Source organism: Bombina bombina, chromosome 3, assembly GCF_027579735.1.
Source record: "Bombina bombina isolate aBomBom1 chromosome 3, aBomBom1.pri, whole genome shotgun sequence".
NCBI lineage: Eukaryota > Metazoa > Chordata > Amphibia > Anura > Bombinatoridae > Bombina > Bombina bombina.
Window position 1 is genome coordinate 645827956 of NC_069501.1, and position 21055 is coordinate 645849010.

General features: G+C 39.3%; 1 protein-coding gene across 3 annotated transcripts in view; it reads left to right on the top strand.

Annotated features, from left to right (window-relative positions):
* LOC128653829 (aldehyde dehydrogenase family 3 member A2) overlaps nucleotides 1-21055 on the top strand; it is a 149776-nt gene that overhangs the window by 32777 nt on the left and 95944 nt on the right. For all 3 annotated transcript variants that reach the window (XM_053707361.1, XM_053707360.1, XM_053707362.1), the window contains exons 2-3: nucleotides 408-577; nucleotides 1611-1842. In XM_053707361.1, the coding sequence (XP_053563336.1) occupies nucleotides 425-577; nucleotides 1611-1842 (385 nt within the window). In that variant the 5' untranslated portion in view covers nucleotides 408-424. The remainder of the gene's footprint in view (nucleotides 1-407; nucleotides 578-1610; nucleotides 1843-21055) is intronic.

Below are 21055 nucleotides of genomic sequence, written 5' to 3' on the forward strand. Positions count from 1 at the left end.
TCAACTTTATAGAAAGTGTATTCTGCTTACTAAAGTGTTATTTGGTGCACCACCAGATTATTTCTGATGACAGCAGTATTAAAAACTATAAATTCCGGGCATAGTAAATCGGCCCCTATAACTCGGCTAACAAATTAGTGTGCTGCTGAAGATCGTACCCATCATTGCAAAAAAAATAAGGTGAACCCACATTATGGAATTGGAAGAGATTCAGATCACCTTCACTTAAAAAAACAAACCTCACAGCTAAGCAAAATTAAAAGAATTTAGCGTCTATATCCTACAATGTGAACCTCTTCCTTGTGTTTGAATACATCATTTTGTATGTACAGACTTGGAATTGTCCATCTTATCAAAAAGTGTTAATTATATTCTCTTTGTCTTTAAACTGTTAACCTTTCGTGCAGCCTAGCATACCACCAAGATGCAGCAGATTGTGGAAAAAACAAGAAAGGCCTTTGCCTCTGGAAGAACTCGATCCTTGGACTTTAGAGTCCAGCAGCTGAAGTCCCTTAAGAGAATGTTCACTGAGAAAGAAGACGAAATCAAAGCAGCCTTAAAAGCCGATTTGAACAAGGTTTTGTTTTAAATTATTTTTTAATTAACTTTTAATGCTACATTACTTTGTCTTTACATAATTAAAGTGCAATTTTATTTATGCTTTATGTGTCCATTATGGATTTCAAATTTTTAGTCGCATCTTCAGAGACAGCAGTTTGAGCTTCACGGTTCTTGCTTTTCATGGTTTCTTACCAAGACTTCAGGACTATTCTGATTCAGAATGCACATAATCCAGTTTTGGTTACTATTACACTAAGCTCGCTCCATAGCAAGATCCATATCCATATAATGGACAGAAGTTTAAATTTTACAATGATTTATAGCAGCTAATCCTAATTAATAGTTAATCTAACATGTACATTAAAGCATTTTGCCTGGCCCTTCAGGGATTGGCTGCCTTTTTAATTCTCCACGGGTTATACATTTTAAGATGCAAAAAGCCACAAGCAAGTTAATATGGACATTTGTATTGTTATACCTTTAAACAAATAGCAAATTTCAAATGCAAACAAAACAAAAAACCCCAGAAAACTTACAATGTTGAGGTTCTCTCAAATGCTAAAAATAGGAACATTTTCAAATTTGGGCTGTCTTAATATAATTTTAAAACCTAAACTTTGACCAAAAATAAAAACATTAAATTATATAGTTACTTTTTTAACCTTACAATTAAGTACTCTTGGGTGAGGTGGCACAGCCATTTTTACTGCATTCGCTTAAATGGAGTGTGTTTGGGAAAGCACATGGCTCATTTCTAATTGTTCTGTGATTTGCATTAGGGTAAGAATTTAACTCTAGCATTATTTCGTTTTTACCTTTTGAAATTTGAGTATATCATCTATCTTATCTATCTCTTTGTCTGTTGATACTTTGTCATTATGTTATTGCATTTAAATGCTCTACTCATCTTCTATCATTCTGGATAACATACATATCTTTTTGTTTGGATGTTTCTATGTTTCCATTTATAGTCAGTCTAAAATGTATCTAATTTAGTAGTAGTATTGCATGTAACTGCTCATGTTTTGTAAATGTCATTTAATCTACAGAATGGTTGCAGTGCTTACAGCCATGAGATCATGGGAATGTTAGCGGAGATTAACTTGATTATTGAGAAACTTCCGGAGTGGGCAGCACCTCAGCATGTTAAAAAGAACCTAATGACCTTGCAAGATGAAGTGTATATACACTCTGAGCCTCTGGGAGTCGTCCTAATCATTGGTGCTTGGAACTACCCTGTAGTGGTTCTCCTGCAGCCTTTGGTTGGTGCCATTGCAGCAGGTATGTCATATTGTTTATGTAAATTGCTTACTTTTGAGTAACCAGTTACATATTGTTACATCCCCTCCAATGGTTCAGTCTCTACCTAGGGTTCTTAGTTTAGGATTTTAGCTCCGCTAATCTGCACAGGTATCAGAGATTGGGACCCCTGTCTGTACTGTAAGGCAGTGTCTGTTAACCTTTTTGTAGCATGTAACCCTACACTTTTTGCACTTTGTACCCTCAGCTGCAACATGAATGTGACAAATTGGCATCAGATATATTTTTCTGTTTTGCATAATTTATTTAAATTCCAGTTTTACTTAATGCAAATGCGGCAAATCTTTGGAAATTTTAGAGCAACAAATAATGAGAGCAGCTTACAGAGGGAACACACACACACACATATAGTTCCTTAATATTACCTCACAAAAAATATATGATGAGAGAAGTAAAATTCATTATACCACATTTCTGCATCTAATATAGAAAAATAGGATCAACAATCCCCAGAAGGTGCACTGGTGCTTAGATATTAAATACAGTTCTGAGACGCCGAACTTGATGGCAGCACTCCTGAAAGTAATCCAGATGGATTCCTGGCTGTAGAGAAGGGAGAAAAGAGAGAGGCGCCAAACATAAAACAGTATTGTGGATCCAACCAAATATGGCTCACAAAACTCCCCCCCGTGGTTCCAAATACTCACAAGCGGAGCGGCACAAGTAACGTGCCTCTATCAGCAGATCGGGACTGTTCTGAGTCGCCCGACAGACACACCAGGGCTGGTACACGTCACACGCTGTGGGTGCTGTGCAATGCTGGAGAGTAATTGGGTCAAATACTCTCCAGCATTGCACAGCACCCACAGCGGATTTTTGCTAGTCGGAGCCTAACGGAATTACCCGCTACCGTGTGACGTGTACCAGCCCTGGTGTGTCTGTCGGGCGACTCAGAACAGTTCCGATCTGCTGATAGAGGCACGTTACTTGTGCCACTCCGCTTGTGAGTATTTGGAACCACGGGGGGGAGTTTTGTGAGCCATATTTGGTTGGATCCACGATACTGTTTTATGTTTGGCGCCTCTCTCTTTTCTCCCTTCTCTGCATCTAATATGCAGCTTATCAGGCCCGCTACATTGTATCATACTTTGGTATTGAACACTCTCTACCTGGCCCATTTCCTCATGGCATATTTTCTATGTGATATTACACAGTGGCACTACAGTGATATAAATTTTACCTAACATACTTTTAAATCAGCGTTTCTCATCTACATTTCTCAAATATCACTAACTGGCCAAATTCGAAGGGTTTCCCTACCTGATCTCAGATAAGTCAGTCCCAGTGAATGAGTAGCTGACCAGCCAGTTATGCTTGAGGGTAGAACTGATAAAACGCTGATTGCTGTGATACACTGAAAGGGATCAGTGTACTGTAAAATTAATGACACAAAGTCATCCTTATCCTCTTTATTACAGTTTACTTAAAGGCAAATATTTAGAGAGAACAATGGTAAATGAACATTTTAGTACCTCTGTCACAGCCCCAACTTGGAGCATTATTTTCTCTAAATCTACATTTTTTTGTTACCGGAATTTAAGATAAGAAATGTTCAGTATAGGTGGGAAAACAATAAGCAAAACCAGCTATTTTTATTGATAAAAAAAAGGTGAAGTAGCTATGTGTAAACAATTTGAATACACTTCAATAGGTAAAATGGATAATTGGGAGCACATTAAGAGGGAGAAAATATTACACTGTCCCTGTTTACCTTAACTTCATCAAGAAAAAAAAATCAAAGCTCAAACCACTAAATAACCTTTACCAAACCTCCAGGTACCCCCAGCTATATGTTTTACCAGCTGAGAAACAAGGTGGTTATGGTACTCATGCTATGTAGGTCTCAATAGAAGAGGATTCTTAGTTATGCTATGGGAAATGTTTTCTCTTGAATTGAAACACTTTGCAGTGATCCCTACAATGTTGTTGTCTGTGATGTCTTTCTTTAATATTTTGTCAGTGCTGGTCTGGAACATCTATTAGTACTATTTTTTTTTATTTGCTCACTTTGAAGGATCATGAGAACAAACAGTCCTATAATTAGTGAGCTGGAAGCTATCATGGAAACACGACTGTGTGCACTTAAACTGTAGCATGTGAGGAACAGTTACTTGTTACATGGTTTGAAATCCTCTGTGTTCTGTTTCATCCTTGATATTTCCCTTTTTGTTTTATCTTAATATTTATAAAGTAAAAATGTTGCCAGGAGTCCAGTATTAAAGAGACACAAAAATGGTCCTTTGAAAATTAAATATACTATAGCTTCAATACTTATCTCTTATTTCTTTCAAATGAAATACGTTTTTCTTTCATGTAATTGGCAAGAGTCCATGAGCTAGTTACGTATGGGATATACAATCCTACCAGGAGGGGCAAAGTTTCCCAAACCTCAAAATGCCTATAAATACACCCCTCACCACACCCACAATTCAGTTTTGCAAACTTTGTCTCCTATGGAGGTGGTGAAGCAAGTTTGTGCTAAGATTTCTACGTTGACATGCGCTTCTCAGCATTGTGAAGCCCGATTCCTCTCAGAGTACAGCGAATGTCAGAGGGACGTGGAGAGTATCACCTATTGGATGCAATGATTTCCCTAACAGGGGTCTATTTAATAGGTTCTCTGTTATTGGTCGTAGAGATTCATCTCCTACCTCCCTTTTCAGATCGACGATATACTCTCATATACCATTACCTCTACTGATAACTGTTTCAGTACTGGTTTGGCTATCTGCTATATGTGGATGGGTGTCTTTTTCGTAAGTATGATTTTTATTTCTTAAGACACCACCCAGCTATGGTCTGGCACTTTATGCATTTATATAAAGTTCTAAATATATGTATTGTACTTATATTTGCCATGAGTCAGGTTCGTGTATTTCCTTGTGCAGACTGTCAGTTTCATATCTGGGAAATAAAACCTATTTAGAAATATCTTTTTCTTATCTGGGGTTTAGTCTTTTTTTCAAATTGACTACTTTCTACTCTTTCAAATTGCGGGCAGCATTAGGCCCGCAGGTGCGCCAAATGCTAGATTTTATTGCGTCATTCTTGGCGCAAGAATTTTTGGGCGCGAAAAGTACGTCCGTTGACGCAAGTTTGTCACTTCCGGCGTCGTAGTTGATGCGTAAGTCTTACACACGATTGCGTCGTTAGTGACTCAAGTGTGTCATTTCCAGATATTGTTGGTACCAAAAAAGTTTCTCTTATGTTGTGCGTCATACTTGGCGCCAAATTTTTCATTAGTTTTATACCCCATTGCTGTTTGCCTCTTGCCTTTCTCTGTCAGATGGCTATGCTGTTTGCATTTTTTTCCCATTACTGAAACTGTCATATAAGGAAATTGATAATTTTGCTTTATATGTTGTTTTTTCTTTTACATTTTGCAAGATGTCTCAATCTGATCCTGCCTCAGAAGTATCTGTTGGAACGTTGCTGCCTGACATTGGTTCTACCAAAGCTAAGTGCATTTGTTGTAAGATTGTGTAAATTATATCTCCGAATGTCATTTGTAATAGTTGTCATGATAAACTTTTACATGCAGAGAATGTATCCATCAGTAATGGTACATTGCCAGTTGCAGTTCCTTCAACTTCTAATGTACATGATATACCTATGAATTTTAAAGAATTTGTTACTGATTCTATTCAGAAGGCTTTGTCTGCATTTCCGCCTTCTAATAAACGTTAAAGGTCTTTTAAAACTTCTCATAAAATTGATGAAATTTCAAATGACTGGCAACATAATGATTTATCCTCCTTATGAGGATCTATCTGATTCAGAAGATCCTTCCTCAGATATTGACACTGACAAATCTACTTATTTGTTTAAAATAGAGTATATTTGTTCTTTGTTAAAAGAAGTGTTAATTACTTTGGATATTGAGGAAGCTAGTCCTCTTGACATTAAGACTAGTAAGCGTTTAAATGCTGTTTTTAAACCTCCTGTGGTTACTCCAGAGGTTTTTCCTATTCCTGATGCTATTTCTGATATGATTTCTAATGAATGGAATAAGCCAGGTACTCCTTTTATTCCTTCTTCAAGGTTTAAAAAATTGTATCCGTTACCAGCAATTTCTATAGAGTTTTGGGAAAATATCCCCAAAGTTGATGGGGCTATTTCTACTCTTGCTAAACATACCACTATTCCTATGGAAGACAGTACTTCTTTTAAAGATCCTTTAGATAGGAAACTTGAATCCTATCTAAGGAAAGCCTATTTATATTCAGGTCATCTTCTCAGGCCTGCAATTTCTTTGGCTGATGTTGCGGCTGCATCAACTTTTTGGTTGGAGAATTTAGCGCAACAAGAATTGGATTCTGACATATCTAGCATTGTTCGTTTACTGCAACATGCTAATCATTTTATTTGTGATGTCATTTTTGTTATCAAAATTGATGTTAGATCCATGTCTTTAGCTATTTTAGCTAGAAGAGCTTTGTGGTTTAAATCTTGGAATGCTGATATGACATCTAAATCTAGATTATTATCTCTTTCTTTCCAAGGTAATCATTTTTTTTGGTTCTCAGTTGGATTCTATTATTTCAACTGTTACTGGAGAAAAGGGGTTTTTTCTGCCTCAGGATAAAAAACCTAAGGGTAAATCTAAGGCTTCTAACGGTTTTCGTTCCTTTCGTCAAAATAAGGAATAAAAATCAAATCCTTCCCCCAAGGAATCTGTTTCCAATGGGAAGCCTTCCCCAAATTGGAATAAATTCAAGCCTTTTAAAAAACCAAAGTCAGCCCCTAAGTCCGCATGAAGGTGCGGCCCTCATTCCAGCTCAGCTGGTAGGGGGCAGATTAAGGTTTTTCAAGGATTTTTGGATAAATTCTCTCCAAAATCAATGGATTCAGAGCATTGTCTCTCAAGGGTATTGAATAGGATTCAGAGTAAGACCTCCTGTGAGAAGATTTTTTTTCTCTCGCGTATCCCAGCAAATCCAGTAAAAGCTCAGGCTTTCCTGAAGTGTGTTTCAGACCTGGAGTCTTCAGGGGTAATCATGCCGGTTCCTTTTCAGGAACAAGGTCTGGGTTTTTATTCAAATCTATTTATTTTCCCAAAGAAGGAAAATTCATTCAGACCAGTTATGGATCTGAAAATTTTGAATCGCTATGTAAGAGTACCAACTTTCAAGATGGTGACTATAAGGACTATTCTGCCTTTTGTTCAGCAAGGACATTTATATGTCTTCAATAGACTTGCAGGATGCATACCTTCATATTCCGATTCTTCCAGAACATTATCAGTTCCTGAGATTTACCAGACAAGCATTACCAATTTGTTTCTCTTCCATTTGGCCTAGCAACAGCTCCAAGAATCTTTTCAAAGGTTCTAGGTGCCCTACTCTCTGTAATCAGAGAGCAGGGTATTGCGGTGTTTCATTATTTGGACGATATCTTGGTACTTGCTCAGTCTTTACGTTCTGCAGAATCTCACACGAATCAACTATTGTTGTTTCTTCAAAAACATGGTTGGAGGATCAATTTACCAAAAAGTTTCTTGATTCCTCAGACAAGGGTCACCTTTTTAGGTTTCCAGATAGATTCAGTGTCCATGACTCTGTCTCTAACAGACAAGAGACGTTTGAAATTGGTTGCAGCCTGTCGGCACCTTCACTCTCAGTCATTCCCTTCAGTGGCTATGTGCATGGAAGTTTTAGACTGCAGCATCGGACGCGATTTCCTTTTGCGCGTTTTCACATGAGACCTCTCCAGCTTTGTATGCTGAGACAATGGTGCAGGAATTATACAAAGATATCACAGTTAATATCCTTAATTCCCAATGTTCAACGCTCTGACGTGGTGGTTAAATCACCAGCGTTTAGTTCAAGGGGCTTCCCTTGTTCGGCCAACCTGGACTGTGATCACTACAGACGCCAGTCTTTCAGGTTGGGGAGCTGTTTGGGGATCTCTGACAGCACAAGGGGTTTGGAAATCTCAAGAGGCGAGATTACCAATCAATATTTTAGAACTCTGTGCAATTCTCAGAGCTCTTCAGTTTTGGCCTCTGTTGAAGAGAGAACAGTTCATTTACCTTCAGACAGACAATATCACAACTGTGGCATATGTCAATCATCAGGGTGAGACTCTGTCCCCAAGCAATGAAAGAATTATCTCGGATACTTGCTTGGGCGGAATCCAGCTCCTGTCTAATCTCTGCGGTGCATATCCCAGGTGTAGACAATTGGGAGGCGGATTATCTCAGCCGTCAGACTTTACATCCAGGGGAGTGGTCTCTCCATCCAGATGTATTTTTTCAGATGTGGGGTCTTCCAGAGATGGATCTCATGGCCTCTCATCTAAACAAGAAACTTCCCAGATACCTGTCCAGGGATGTTCAGGTGGAAGCAGTGGATGCGCTGATACTTCCTTGGTGTTATCATCCTGCTTACATTTTTCCGCCTCTAGTTCTTCTTCCAAGAGTGATATCCAAAATCATCATGGAACAATCATTTGTGTTGCTGGGGGCTCCAGCATGGCCACAGAGGTTTTGGTATGCGGATCTTGTTTGGATGTCCAGTTGCCAACCTTGGCCACTTCCGTTAAGGCCGGACCTTCTGTTTCAAGGTCCGTTTTTCCATCAGGATCTCAAATCATTAAATTTGAATGTATGGAAATTGAACGCTTAGTACTAAATCATAGAGGTTTCTCTGACTCGGTGATTAATACTAATACTATGTTACAAGCTCGTAAATCTGTCTCTAGAAAGATTTATTATCGAGTTTGGAAGACCTACATTTCCTGGTGTTCTTCTCCTAAATTCTCTTGGCATTCTTTTAGAATTTAACAGTTTCTTCAGGATGGTTTGGATAAGGGTTTGTCTGCAAGTTCCTTGAAGGAACATATCTCTGCCCTTTCTGTTTTATTTCACAGAAAGATTACTAAACTTCCTGATAGTCACTGTTTTGTACAGGCTTTAGTTCGTATTAAGCCCGTCATTAAATCAATTTCTCCTCCTTGGTGTCTTAATTTGGTTTTGAAGGCATTACAGGCCCCTCCATTTGAGCCTATGCATTCTTTGGGCATTAAACTACTTTCTTGGAAAGTATTGTTCCTTTTGGCCATTTCTTCTGCTAGAAGAGTTTCTGAGCTATCTGCTCTTTCTTGTGAGTCTCCTTTTCTGATTTTTCATCAGGATAAGGCGGTTTTGCGGACTTAATTTAAATTTTTACCTAAAGTTGTGAATTCTAACAACATTAGTAGATAAATTGTTGTCCTAATCCTAAGAATTCTTTGGAAAGATCCTTACATTCATTGGATGTAGTAAGAGCTTTGAAATATTATGTTGAAGCTACTAAAAATTTCAGGAAGACTTCTAGTCTATTTGTTATATTTTCTGGTCCTAGGAAAGGTCAGAAGGCCTCTGCTATTTCCTTGGCTTCTTGGTTAAAGCTTTTGATTCATCAAGCTTATTTGGAGTTGGGTCAGGCCCCGCCTCAGAGAATTACAGCTCATTCTACTAGATCATTCTCCACTTTGTGGGCTTTTAAGAATGAAGCTTCAGTTGATCAGATTTGCAAAGCAGTAACTTGGTCTTCTTTGCATGCATTTACTAAATTCTATAATTTTTATATATTTGCTTCTTCAGAAGCAGTTTTTGGTAGAAAAATTCTTCAGGCAGCTGTTTCAGTTTGATTCTTCTGCTGATGTTTTAAGTTTTCCTTTTCATTATGAGAATAACTTATATTTTGGGTTGTGGATTATTTTTCTCCAACATAGGTGTGTCCGGTCCACGGCGTCATCCTTACTTGTGGGATATTCTCTTCCCCAACAGGAAATGGCAAAGAGCCCAGCAAAGCTGGTCACATGATCCCTCCTAGGCTCCGCCTTCCCCAGTCATTCTCTTTGCCGTTGTACAGGCAACATCTCCACGGAGATGGCTTAGAGTTTTTTGGTGTTTAACTGTAGTTTTTATTATTCAATCAAGAGTTTGTTATTTTAAAATAGTGCTGGTATGTACTATTTACTCTGAAACAGAAAGGTGATGAAGATTTCTGTTTGTAAGAGGAAAATGATTTTAGCAACCGTTACTAAAATCGATGGCTGTTTCCACACAGGACTGTTGAGAGGAATTAACTTCAGTTGGGGGAAACAGTGAGCAGACTTTTGCTGCTTGAGGTATGACACATTTCTAACAAGACGATGTAATGCTGGAAGCTGTCATTTTCCCTATGGGATCCGGTAAGCCATTTTTATTACATAAGAAAAAAAGGGCTTCACAAGGGCTTTTAAGACTGTAGACATTTTCTGGGCTAAAACGATTGATATATAAGCATATTTTAATACTTCATAGCTTTGAGGAATTATTTTATTCTTGGGAATTATGTAAAATAACCGGCAGGCACTGTATTGGACACCTTATTCTCTAGGGGCTTTCCCTAATCATAGGCAGAGCCTCATTTTCGCGCCTCTATTGCGCACTTGTTTTTGGGAAGCATGACATGCAGATGCATGTGTGAGGAGCTCTGATACATAGAAAAGACTTTCTAAAGGCGTCATTTGGTATCGTATTCCCCTTTGGGCTTGGTTGGGTCTCAGCAAAGCAGATACCAGGGACTGTAAAGGGGTTAAATATAAAAACGGCTCCGGTTCCGTTATTTTAAGAGTTAAAGCTTTCAAATTTGGTGTGCAATACTTTTAAGGCTTTAAGACACTGTGGTGAAATTTTGGTGAATTTTGAACAATTCCTTCATACTTTTTCACATTTGCAGTAATAAAGTGTGTTCAGTTTAAAATTTAAAGTGACAGTAACGGTTTTATTTTAAAACGTTTTTTGTACTTTCTTATCAAGTTTATGCCTGTTTAACATGTCTGAACTACCAGATAGACTGTGTTCTGTATGTGGGGAAGCCAAGGTTCCTTCTCATTTAAATAGATGTGATTTATGTGACACAAAATTTAGAGAAAATGATGCCCAAGATGATTCCTCAAGTGAGGGGAGTAAGCATGGTACTGCATCATCCCCTCCTTCGTCTACACCAGTCTTGCCCACACAGGAGGCCCCTAGTACATCTAGTGCGCCAATACTCCTTACTATGCAACAATTAACGGCTGTAATGGATAATTCTATCAAAAACATTTTAGCCAAAATGCCCACTTATCAGCGAAAGCGCGACTGCTCTGTTTTAGAAAATACTGAAGAGCATGAGGACGCTGATGATATTGGTTCTGAAGTGCCCCTACACCAATCTGAGGGGGCCAGGGAGGTTTTGTCTGAGGGAGAAATTTCAGATTCAGGGAAAATTTCTCAACAAGCTGAACCTGATGTAATTACATTCAAATTTAAATTGGAACATCTCCGCGCCCTGCTTAAGGAGGTGTTATCTACTCTGGATGATTGTGAGAATTTGGTCATTCCAGAGAAATTATGTAAAATGGACAAGTTCCTAGAGGTCCCGGGGCCCCCCGAAGCTTTTCCTATACCCAAGCGGGTGGCGGACATTGTAAACAAAGAATGGGAAAGGCCCGGCATACCTTTCGTCCCTCCCCCTATATTTAAGAAATTGTTTCCTATGGTCGACCCCAGAAAGGACTTATGGCAGACAGTCCCCAAGGTCGAGGGGGCGGTTTCTACTCTAAACAAACGCACCACTATACCCATAGAAGATAGTTGTGCTTTCAAAGATCCTATGGATAAAAAATTAGAGGGTTTGCTTAAAAAGATGTTTGTTCAGCAAGGTTACCTTCTACAACCAATTTCATGCATTGTTCCTGTCACTACAGCAGCGTGTTTCTGGTTCGATGAACTAGAAAAGGCGCTCAATAAAGATTCTTCTTATGAGGAGATTTTGGACAGAATTCATGCTCTCAAATTGGCTAACTCTTTCACCCTAGACGCCACTTTGCAATTGGCTAGATTAGTGGCGAAAAATTCTGGGTTTGCTATTGTGGCGCGCAGAGCGCTTTGGCTAAAATCTTGGTCAGCGGATGCGTCTTCCAAGAACAAATTGCTTAACATTCCTTTCAAGGGGAAAACGCTGTTTGGCCCTGACTTGAAAGAGATTATTTCTGATATCACTGGGGGCAAGGGCCACGCCCTTCCTCAGGATAGTTCTTTCAAGGCCAAAAATAAACCTAATTTTCGTCCCTTTCGCAGAAACGGACCAGCCCCAAGTGCTACGTCCTCTAAGCAAGAGGGTAATACTTCTCAAGCCAAGCCAGCCTGGAGGCCAATGCAAGGCTGGAACAAAGGTAAGCAGGCCAAGAAACCTGCCACTGCTACCAAGACAGCATGAGATGTTGGCCCCCGATCCGGGACCGGATCTGGTGGGGGGCAGACTCTCTCTCTTCGCTCAGGCTTGGGCAAGAGATGTTCTGGATCCTTGGGCGCTAGAAATAGTCTCCCAAGGTTATCTTCTGGAATTCAAGGGGCTTCCCCCGAGGGGGAGGTTCCACAGGTCTCAATTGTCTTCAGACCACATAAAAAAACAGGCATTCTTACATTGTGTAGAAGACCTGTTAAAAATGGGAGTGATTCATCCTGTTCCATTAGGAGAACAAGGGATGGGGTTCTACTCCAATCTGTTCGTAGTTCCCAGAAAAGAGGGAACATTCAGACCAATCTTAGATCTCAAGATCCTAAACAAGTTTCTCAAGGTTCCATCGTTCAAAATGGAAACCATTCGAACAATTCTTCCTTCCATCCAGGAAGGTCAATTCATGACCACGGTGGATTTAAAGGATGCGTATCTACATATTCCTATCCACAAGGAACATCATCGGTTCCTAAGGTTCGCATTTCTGGACAAGCATTACCAGTTTGTGGCACTTCCGTTCGGATTAGCCACTGCTCCAAGAATTTTCACAATGGTGCTAGGGTCCCTTCTAGCGGTGCTAAGACCAAGGGGCATTGCAGTAGTACCTTACTTGGACGACATTCTGATTCAAGCGTCGTCCCTTCCACAAGCAAAGGCTCACACGGACATTGTCCTGGCCTTTCTCAGATCTCGCGGGTGGAAAGGGAACGTAGAAAAAAGTTCTCTATCTCCGTCAACAAGGGTTCCCTTCTTGGGAACAATAATAGACTCCTTAGAAATGAGGATTTTTCTGACAGAGGCCAGAAAATCAAAACTTCTAAACTCTTGTCAAATACTTCATTCTGTTCCTCTTCCTTCCATAGCGCAGTGCATGGAAGTAATAGGTTTGATGGTAGCGGCAATGGACATAGTTCCTTTTGCGCGAATTCATCTAAGACCATTACAACTGTGCATGCTCAGTCAGTGGAATGGGGATTATACAGACTTGTCTCCGACGATAAAAGTAGATCAGAGGACCAGAGATTCACTCCGTTGGTGGCTGTCCCTGGACAACCTGTCACAGGGGATGAGCTTCCGCAGACCAGAGTGGGTCATTGTCACGACCGACGCCAGTCTGGTGGGCTGGGGCGCGGTCTGGGGACCCCTGAAAGCTCAGGGTCTTTGGTCTCGGGAAGAATCTCTTCTCCCGATAAATATTCTGGAACTGAGAGCGATATTCAATGCTCTCAAGGCTTGGCCTCAGCTAGCAAAGGCCAAATTCATACGGTTTCAATCAGACAACATGACGACTGTTGCGTACATCAACCATCAGGGGGGAACAAGGAGTTCCCTGGCGATGGAAGAAGTGACCAAAATCATTCAATGGGCGGAGACTCACTCCTGCCACTTGTCTGCAATCCACATCCCAGGAGTGGAAAATTGGGAAGCGGATTTTCTGAGTCGTCAGACATTTCATCCGGGGGAGTGGGAACTCCATCCGGAAATCTTTGCCCAAATTACTCAGTTGTGGGGCATTCCAGACATGGATCTGATGGCCTCTCGTCAGAACTTCAAGGTTCCTTGCTACGGGTCCAGATCCAGGGATCCCAAGGCGACTCTAGTAGATGCACTAGTAGCACCTTGGACCTTCAAACTAGCTTATGTATTCCCGCCGTTTCCTCTCATCCCCAGGCTGGTAGCCAGGATCAATCAGGAGAGGGCATCGGTGATCTTGATAGCTCCTGCGTGGCCACGCAGGACTTGGTATGCAGACCTGGTGAATATGTCATCGGCTCCACCATGGAAGCTACCTTTGAGACGGGACCTTCTTGTTCAAGGTCCGTTCGAACATCCGAATCTGGTCTCACTCCAACTGACTGCTTGGAGATTGAACGCTTGATCTTATCAAAGCGAGGGTTCTCAGATTCTGTCATTGATACTCTTGTTCAGGCCAGAAAGCCTGTAACTAGAAAAATCTACCACAAAATATGGAAAAAATATATCTGTTGGTGTGAATCTAAAGGATTCCCTTGGGACAAGATAAAAATTCCTAAGATTCTATCCTTTCTTCAAGAAGGTTTGGAGAAAGGATTATCTGCAAGTTCCTTGAAGGGACAGATTTCTGCCTTGTCTGTGTTACTTCACAAAAAGCTGGCAGCTGTGCCAGATGTTCAAGCCTTTGTTCAGGCTCTGGTTAGAATCAAGCCTGTTTACAAACCTTTGACTCCTCCTTGGAGTCTCAATTTAGTTCTTTCAGTTCTTCAGGGGGTTCCGTTTGAACCCTTACATTCCGTTGATATTAAGTTATTATCTTGGAAAGTTTTGTTTTTGGTTGCAATTTCTTCTGCTAGAAGAGTTTCTGAATTATCTGCTCTGCAGTGTTCTCCTCCTTATCTGGTGTTCCATGCAGATAAGGTGGTTTTGCGTACTAAACCTGGTTTTCTTCCGAAAGTTGTTTCTAACAAAAACATTAACCAGGAGATAGTCGTGCCTTCCAGTTTCAAAGAAGGAACGTTTGTTGCACAATTTGGACGTAGTTCGTGCTCTAAAATTCTATTTAGATGCTACAAAGGATTTTAGACAAACATCTTCCTTGTTTGTTGTTTATTCTGGTAAAAGGAGAGGTCAAAAAGCAACTTCTACCTCTCTCTCTTTTTGGCTTAAAAGCATCATCAGATTGGCTTACGAGACTGCCGGACGGCAGCCTCCTGAAAGAATCACAGCTCATTCCACTAGGGCTGTGGCTTCCACATGGGCCTTCAAGAACGAGGCTTCTGTTGATCAGATATGTAAGGCAGCGACTTGGTCTTCACTGCACACTTTTACTAAATTTTACAAATTTGATACTTTTGCTTCTTCTGAGGCTATTTTTGGGAGAAAGGTTTTGCAAGCCGTGGTGCCTTCCATCTAGGTGACCTGATTTGCTCCCTCCCTTCATCCGTGTCCTAAAGCTTTGGTATTGGTTCCCACAAGTAAGGATGACGCCGTGGACCGGACACACCTATGTTGGAGAAAACAGAATTTATGTTTACCTGATAAATTACTTTCTCCAACGGTGTGTCCGGTCCACGGCCCGCCCTGGTTTTTTAATCAGGTCTGATAATTTATTTTCTTTAACTACAGTCACCACGGTATCATATGATTTCTCCTATGCAAATTTTCCTCCTTTACGTCGGTCGAATGACTGGGGAAGGCGGAGCCTAGGAGGGATCATGTGACCAGCTTTGCTGGGCTCTTTGCCATTTCCTGTTGGGGAAGAGAATATCCCACAAGTAAGGATGACGCCGTGGACCGGACACACCGTTGGAGAAAGTAATTTATCAGATAAACATAAATTCTGTTTTTTCAGCGAGAAATGTCTGTTTATTTTATATCCCTCCCTCTCTAGTGACTCTTGAGGGGAGTTCCACATCTTGGGTATTGATATCCCATACGTCACTAGCTCACTAGCTCATGGACTCTTGCCATTATGAAAGAAATTAATTTATCAGGTAAATTCTTACATAAATTATGTTTTTTTTTTTTTACTAATGTCATTTTTAATAAAACCAGCACCTTCACACACAGCGCTTCTTGCTCGCCAGGCCAGTTTTCTCTGTTCAGCTCCTGCAAAGGATGACAGTGCCAAGTCTGATAGAAGGCAGATTGAGCATGTGCCTTCAGTCTCAAAATAAGTGAGCGCTAACCGCTTCTGATTGTCTGTAGCGCTCTGCTTCTTAGAGGTGAAAAATGGCTGCCAATCTAGGAGGACTACAGGAAAGTGTGGTTAATTTTACTAAAAATTACATTTACAACTTATTTATCTTGCAGAATGTCTGCTCTTGTTGAGTTAGCAGCAGAGGGCAAGTCAAATTATTGCTTTAATGTACAATAAATAGTAAATAACAATGCTTTGGCCCTACTTTATCATGCTGGCTGCTTGTTCAATTTCCTGGAATCAAATGTTCCCACAATTGATCGAGCCTTGGGGCAAAGCCTCCAGTATTCTAAGTAATTAAAAAAAAAAAAGTTGAAGAGCATCAGATGATTAAATATTCATGCCAAGAGAATCTTCAAAAATATTAAAGTTATCGTTCCATCAACCAATAACAAACACATTAGATGTATTTTGCAACACTATTGCTTATGCTTCTGGAAGTGATTCCTCACAATTTGGAAAGACCAAGATTGGCAAAATGTTCAGTTTTCTCACTAATGTCTGAATTAACTATATTCTGGAGTATTGCAGTACCTTTATGAAACCGACCCTAGAGCAGAAAATCAGAGATAATTCCATATGAAAAGGATGTGGAGCGTTACAAGAAGCATTTCAATAGTATTAAATCAATAGCAAAGGCTAAGCTTGACAGGGATTACAATTCAGATTATCCTAGCTTTGTGAAGGTATAATCTAGATTTTATTAAAGAGACAGAAACGATTATTTTGCATAAGCCTTTTCCTTTACTACTCAACAGCCATTTAAAGTAACATAATACATTTAAACATATAACATAGAAAAAATGGATATAAAAACAATGACCAATGAAAAGCAACATTGAAAGTTGATATTCAAAACAGACCAATCGGCAATGTTCTATAAGTTATAAATAGTCAACACACAATCCCAACTGCCTCTTTGATCTTTGGTGCTTGAAAAGGAAAGTGTGGAATTTTCCGAAATAAATCCAAAAACGAAAATGACGAAAACAAACGGGAACCAGAAAAAATAACTAAAACACTTGAAACATAGTCCATTTGAAGAAACTTGACTCGAAGGAAGGAATCTTGAAGAGGTGGAATTAAGAACATCTGATAAGATCTGAAGTTGAATAGCCTTTTTTTGAAGAGTTCTGAAATTCAAAATCCGGATGAGGAAGGGCCTGGATTTGAAAAAATACAATAACGGTAAATAATAAAACATAAATAGGGTACGGGTATAGGGAGGGAAAATAATCGTCTCTGTCTCTTTTATAAAATCTAGATTATACCTTTTACAAAGCTAGGATAATCGGAAATTTTATTACAAGGACAGAGACTTATATTTTGCAAGTTTAAAGCTAAAACTAAACATTAATCTAATAAACATTGAGGTAAAGAATTTATTGGTTTAAAATAAAATTGTCTAAATACAGAGTCAGAAGACCAATCTGCAGCGTTAAGAATTTCTTGAAGAGATGCTGATTTACAAAAAGCTTTAGAAGCAGCCGCACCTCTTATAGAATGAGAAGTGAAAGATTTATCTATTCCTGCTTCATTCATGACCCATTTTATCCACCTGCTAATAGAAGTAGAAGAAACAGGAAGATGAGGAGGAGAAAAAAAAATCAAAAGTTGATTAGAAGAGGAGGTTCGAAAGGAGGAAGTACGTTTCTCATATTCTTTGAGACAAAGTACGACACATAAAGGATGATCAGAAAAATAAGGATAGAATATAGAAGGAGGCATAGACTTAGTTCTTCTAGAAATATTAAAGATTACACCTTGAGGTGAAAACCTTTTAGAAGAAAAATCTATAGCCCTGACATCGGAAACTCTTCTGCAAGATAAAAGACAAAGAAGAGAAGCCAGTTTACAGGTAAGTTGTTTAAGTGAAAGAGATTCATTTAAAGGCCAAGATTGAAAAAGAGAAAACATTAAATTAACATCCCAAAAAGAGGAGTACTTAGCCGAAGGAGGTCTCTTAATCTTTATAGATTTCATAAGTCTGGAAACACAAATATGTTGACCAATAGGAGAATTGTTAATTAATTCATGGCCTGCCGAAATAGCAGATCTATAAACATTAATAGACCTATAAGCCAGACCTTCCTCATAAAGGGAAGAAAGAAAATTCAAAATTTCATTTAAAGTATCTGAAAAGGGATCCAAATGTCTTTGACTGCACCAGCTAGACCATTTAGACCAGAAAGATAAGTAAGATTTTTTAGTTCCTGGAGCCCATGAGACTTGTAATAAAGATCTAGCTGATGAAGAAAGACCTTCGGAAGCCCAAGATCCCCTGAAATTGTCCATGCAATAAGATGCAGAGATCCTTGAAGAACTAGGTTGTGAAAATCTCCGTTTGGATCTGACAGAAGATAAGGAACCATGGGAAGAAGGATTGGAAACTGATATGATATCTCCAACAGGGACGGATACCAGGACTGGGTTGGCCAGAAGGGGGAGATCAGGAGTTGCGAAATCTTGTTCCTCCTGACCACATTCAACACTCGAGGGATCATCTAGAAAGGTGGGAAGGCATAAGCTCCTTGACGTGGCCAAGATTGAAGAAATGCATCTATGGCTAGAGCTTCCGGATCCGGGCGCCAACTGTAAAATGAGAGAATTTGATAATTGAGACGGGAAGCAAATAAATCTATCGAAAAAGGACCTCTGATAAGAAGTAATTTTTTAAAGAAATCTGGATGTAATTTCCAATCGCTTGAGTCTAAAATATATCGGGAACCCCAATCTGCTGCAGTATTGGAGAGACCCGGAATATATTCCGCTTGAATAGAAATATTGTTCCAAAGGCATTGAACAAAAAAATTCTTTGTGATATCTGACAATTGTTTGGAATGAGTGCCACCCAAATGATTCAGATAACGAACAGCAGAAATATTGTCCATCCTTAGAAGAATTGAAATAGGAGAATTCTGTTTGATAAAACTCTTGATTGCAAAGGATCCTGCTATAAGCTCGAAGGCAATTGATGTGTAGTTTGCGTTCCGAAATGGACCATTTGCCTCCGGTTATTTGAGATCCACATCTTTCTCCCCAACCTGAGTTGCTTGCATCCGATTCTATAATATCTGGAGCTTTCCCAAATATAACTTTGCCGTTCCAAGCTTCTATATTGGAAAGCCACCAGATCAATTCTGTCCTGGCTTCTTCTGATAAAGAGATTCTGTGAGAATAAGAGAAACCCTTTTTTAAATAAAATATTTTTAATCTCTGTAAAGCTCTGTAATGTAAGTGAGCTGGAAATATTGCCTGAATGGAAGAGGACAGAAGTCCCACAATTCTTGCAAGAGTCTTGATAGGGAAGTATTTCTTCTTTAAAAGGTGGGAAATTTCTAATTTTATTTTCTTTATTTTCTCCAAAATTAAACTTAGGGTAGAAACTGTAGTATCGATTAAGAAACCTAGAAAAACCAACTTCTGAGACGGTATCAGAACAGATTTCTTGAAGTTGACTAGAAAACCTAAGTTCTTCAAAATATCTAAAGTCATCTCTAGGTGAATAGAAAGGAGAGAGGTATCTTGATTCATAATGAGAATGTCGTCCAAGTAAATAATTTAGACGAATTCCCCTTAGTCTCAACCATGCTACAATGGGTTTTAAAATCTTGGTAAAAACCCATGGAGCGGAAGATAAACCGAAAGGAAGACCAGTAATCTGCCAAATAGTCTTTCCAAAGAAATCTGAGAAACTTCCGATGGGAAAAATGTATAGGAACTGTTAAATAAGCGTCTGTTTGGTCTAATCTTACTAACCAATCCTTGTCCATCAGACAATCTCTCGAAAGATGAATACCTTCTATTTTGAAGTGGTTGTACGATATGAAGGCATTCAGATTTCTCAGATTTATCACTGGACGGAGAGAACCTTCTTTCTTTTTCACAAAGAACATGTTGCTGAGAAATGAGTTTAATATGTGTTGAGCCAATTCTATAGCTTGTTTTAAATGGAGATTGGAAATCTCTTGATCTAATAAATCTGAATCTGTTTTTGCAAGAACAATGGGGTTTGGAATTTGAACTTGAAAGGGAGTGGAAGTAAAATCTAGAAGAAGACCTGAAACAGCTTGTATTACCCAAACATCTGAAGTAATTATTTTCCAATTTTCTATAAAAAGGGATAATCTGCCTCCAACTACTTTGTGTGGAGAAAAATTTGTGAAATGTAAAGAAAATGTTTTTACCTGAGAAGGGTCTGGGACGAGATCTTGGGATTCCAGGGACGTTGTCGTGAGGGGAAGAAACTTGAGAGTGGAGGGTTGGGAGGAGGATATTGTTGAAATTGAGGTCGGTTATTAAAGTTTGAACGACCGGGAAAGCGACCTCTTCCTTTCCCGGCCCATTCAAAAACACGATTGTGTTGAGGATAGAAAATCTTTTTTGTAGAAGTTTTCACTTTATTTAGAGAATTGAAGGTATTCACATATGCACTGAGTTCCTTCAATCCAAGATCTCTAAAGAGAAGGCCTTCTGCCTGAGGACCCATCTCTTGGGGTCAATACGTCTTAAGACCATTCTTCTGCGTTGTGAAGACATGGCCGTATTGGCGTCCCCGAATAAATAAACGGATCTTTGGATCCACTGTCTTACAGTGTAAGGATCCAGCATAACCTTATTAACAATTGCCTCCTGTGAGCTCAAAAAATTTTGTGATTGGACCCAACGAATCCAAATATCTATCCTGGCATGCCTTAAGGTATCTGTCAGGACCTTTTTTAAGGTTAAATTTTTTTATTATTGACAAATTTAATAATGTTTGCATCAATCTCCGGGGTAATTGCGGTTTTGTGAGGTAAATCTGGCCGAGGACACTCTGCTTTCAAAGTTGATCTGGCTTTATTAGAGTGAGATTTTCTCAAATAGTGGTCTAGAAATTTAGCGACCCTTTTAGATGGTCTCCAATTAGAAGATCTGGGGTGTTGTAGATCTTCTGGGTCTAAGTATTCTAGGCCTTCATTATCAACAAGTTTAATTTTAGATTTCTTTATTGATTTTCTAACTTTTTTGAGTTTTTTGGCTCTTTTGGCCTTGGGATAATAATCTGACGATGAACTCTCAGAAATTTCTGGAGAATAAATGGGCTGCCAAGAATTCATATTCGTATCTGAATTAACATCAGTTTCCATATTGGAGTCCGAAGACTCAGTTGTAGAGGCTAAGTCTACCATTCTCTTGACAGAACGTTTCTTAGGAGCAATTATTTCGGAATCAGAATCTGAAATTAAATTTTTTAATTTGCGAT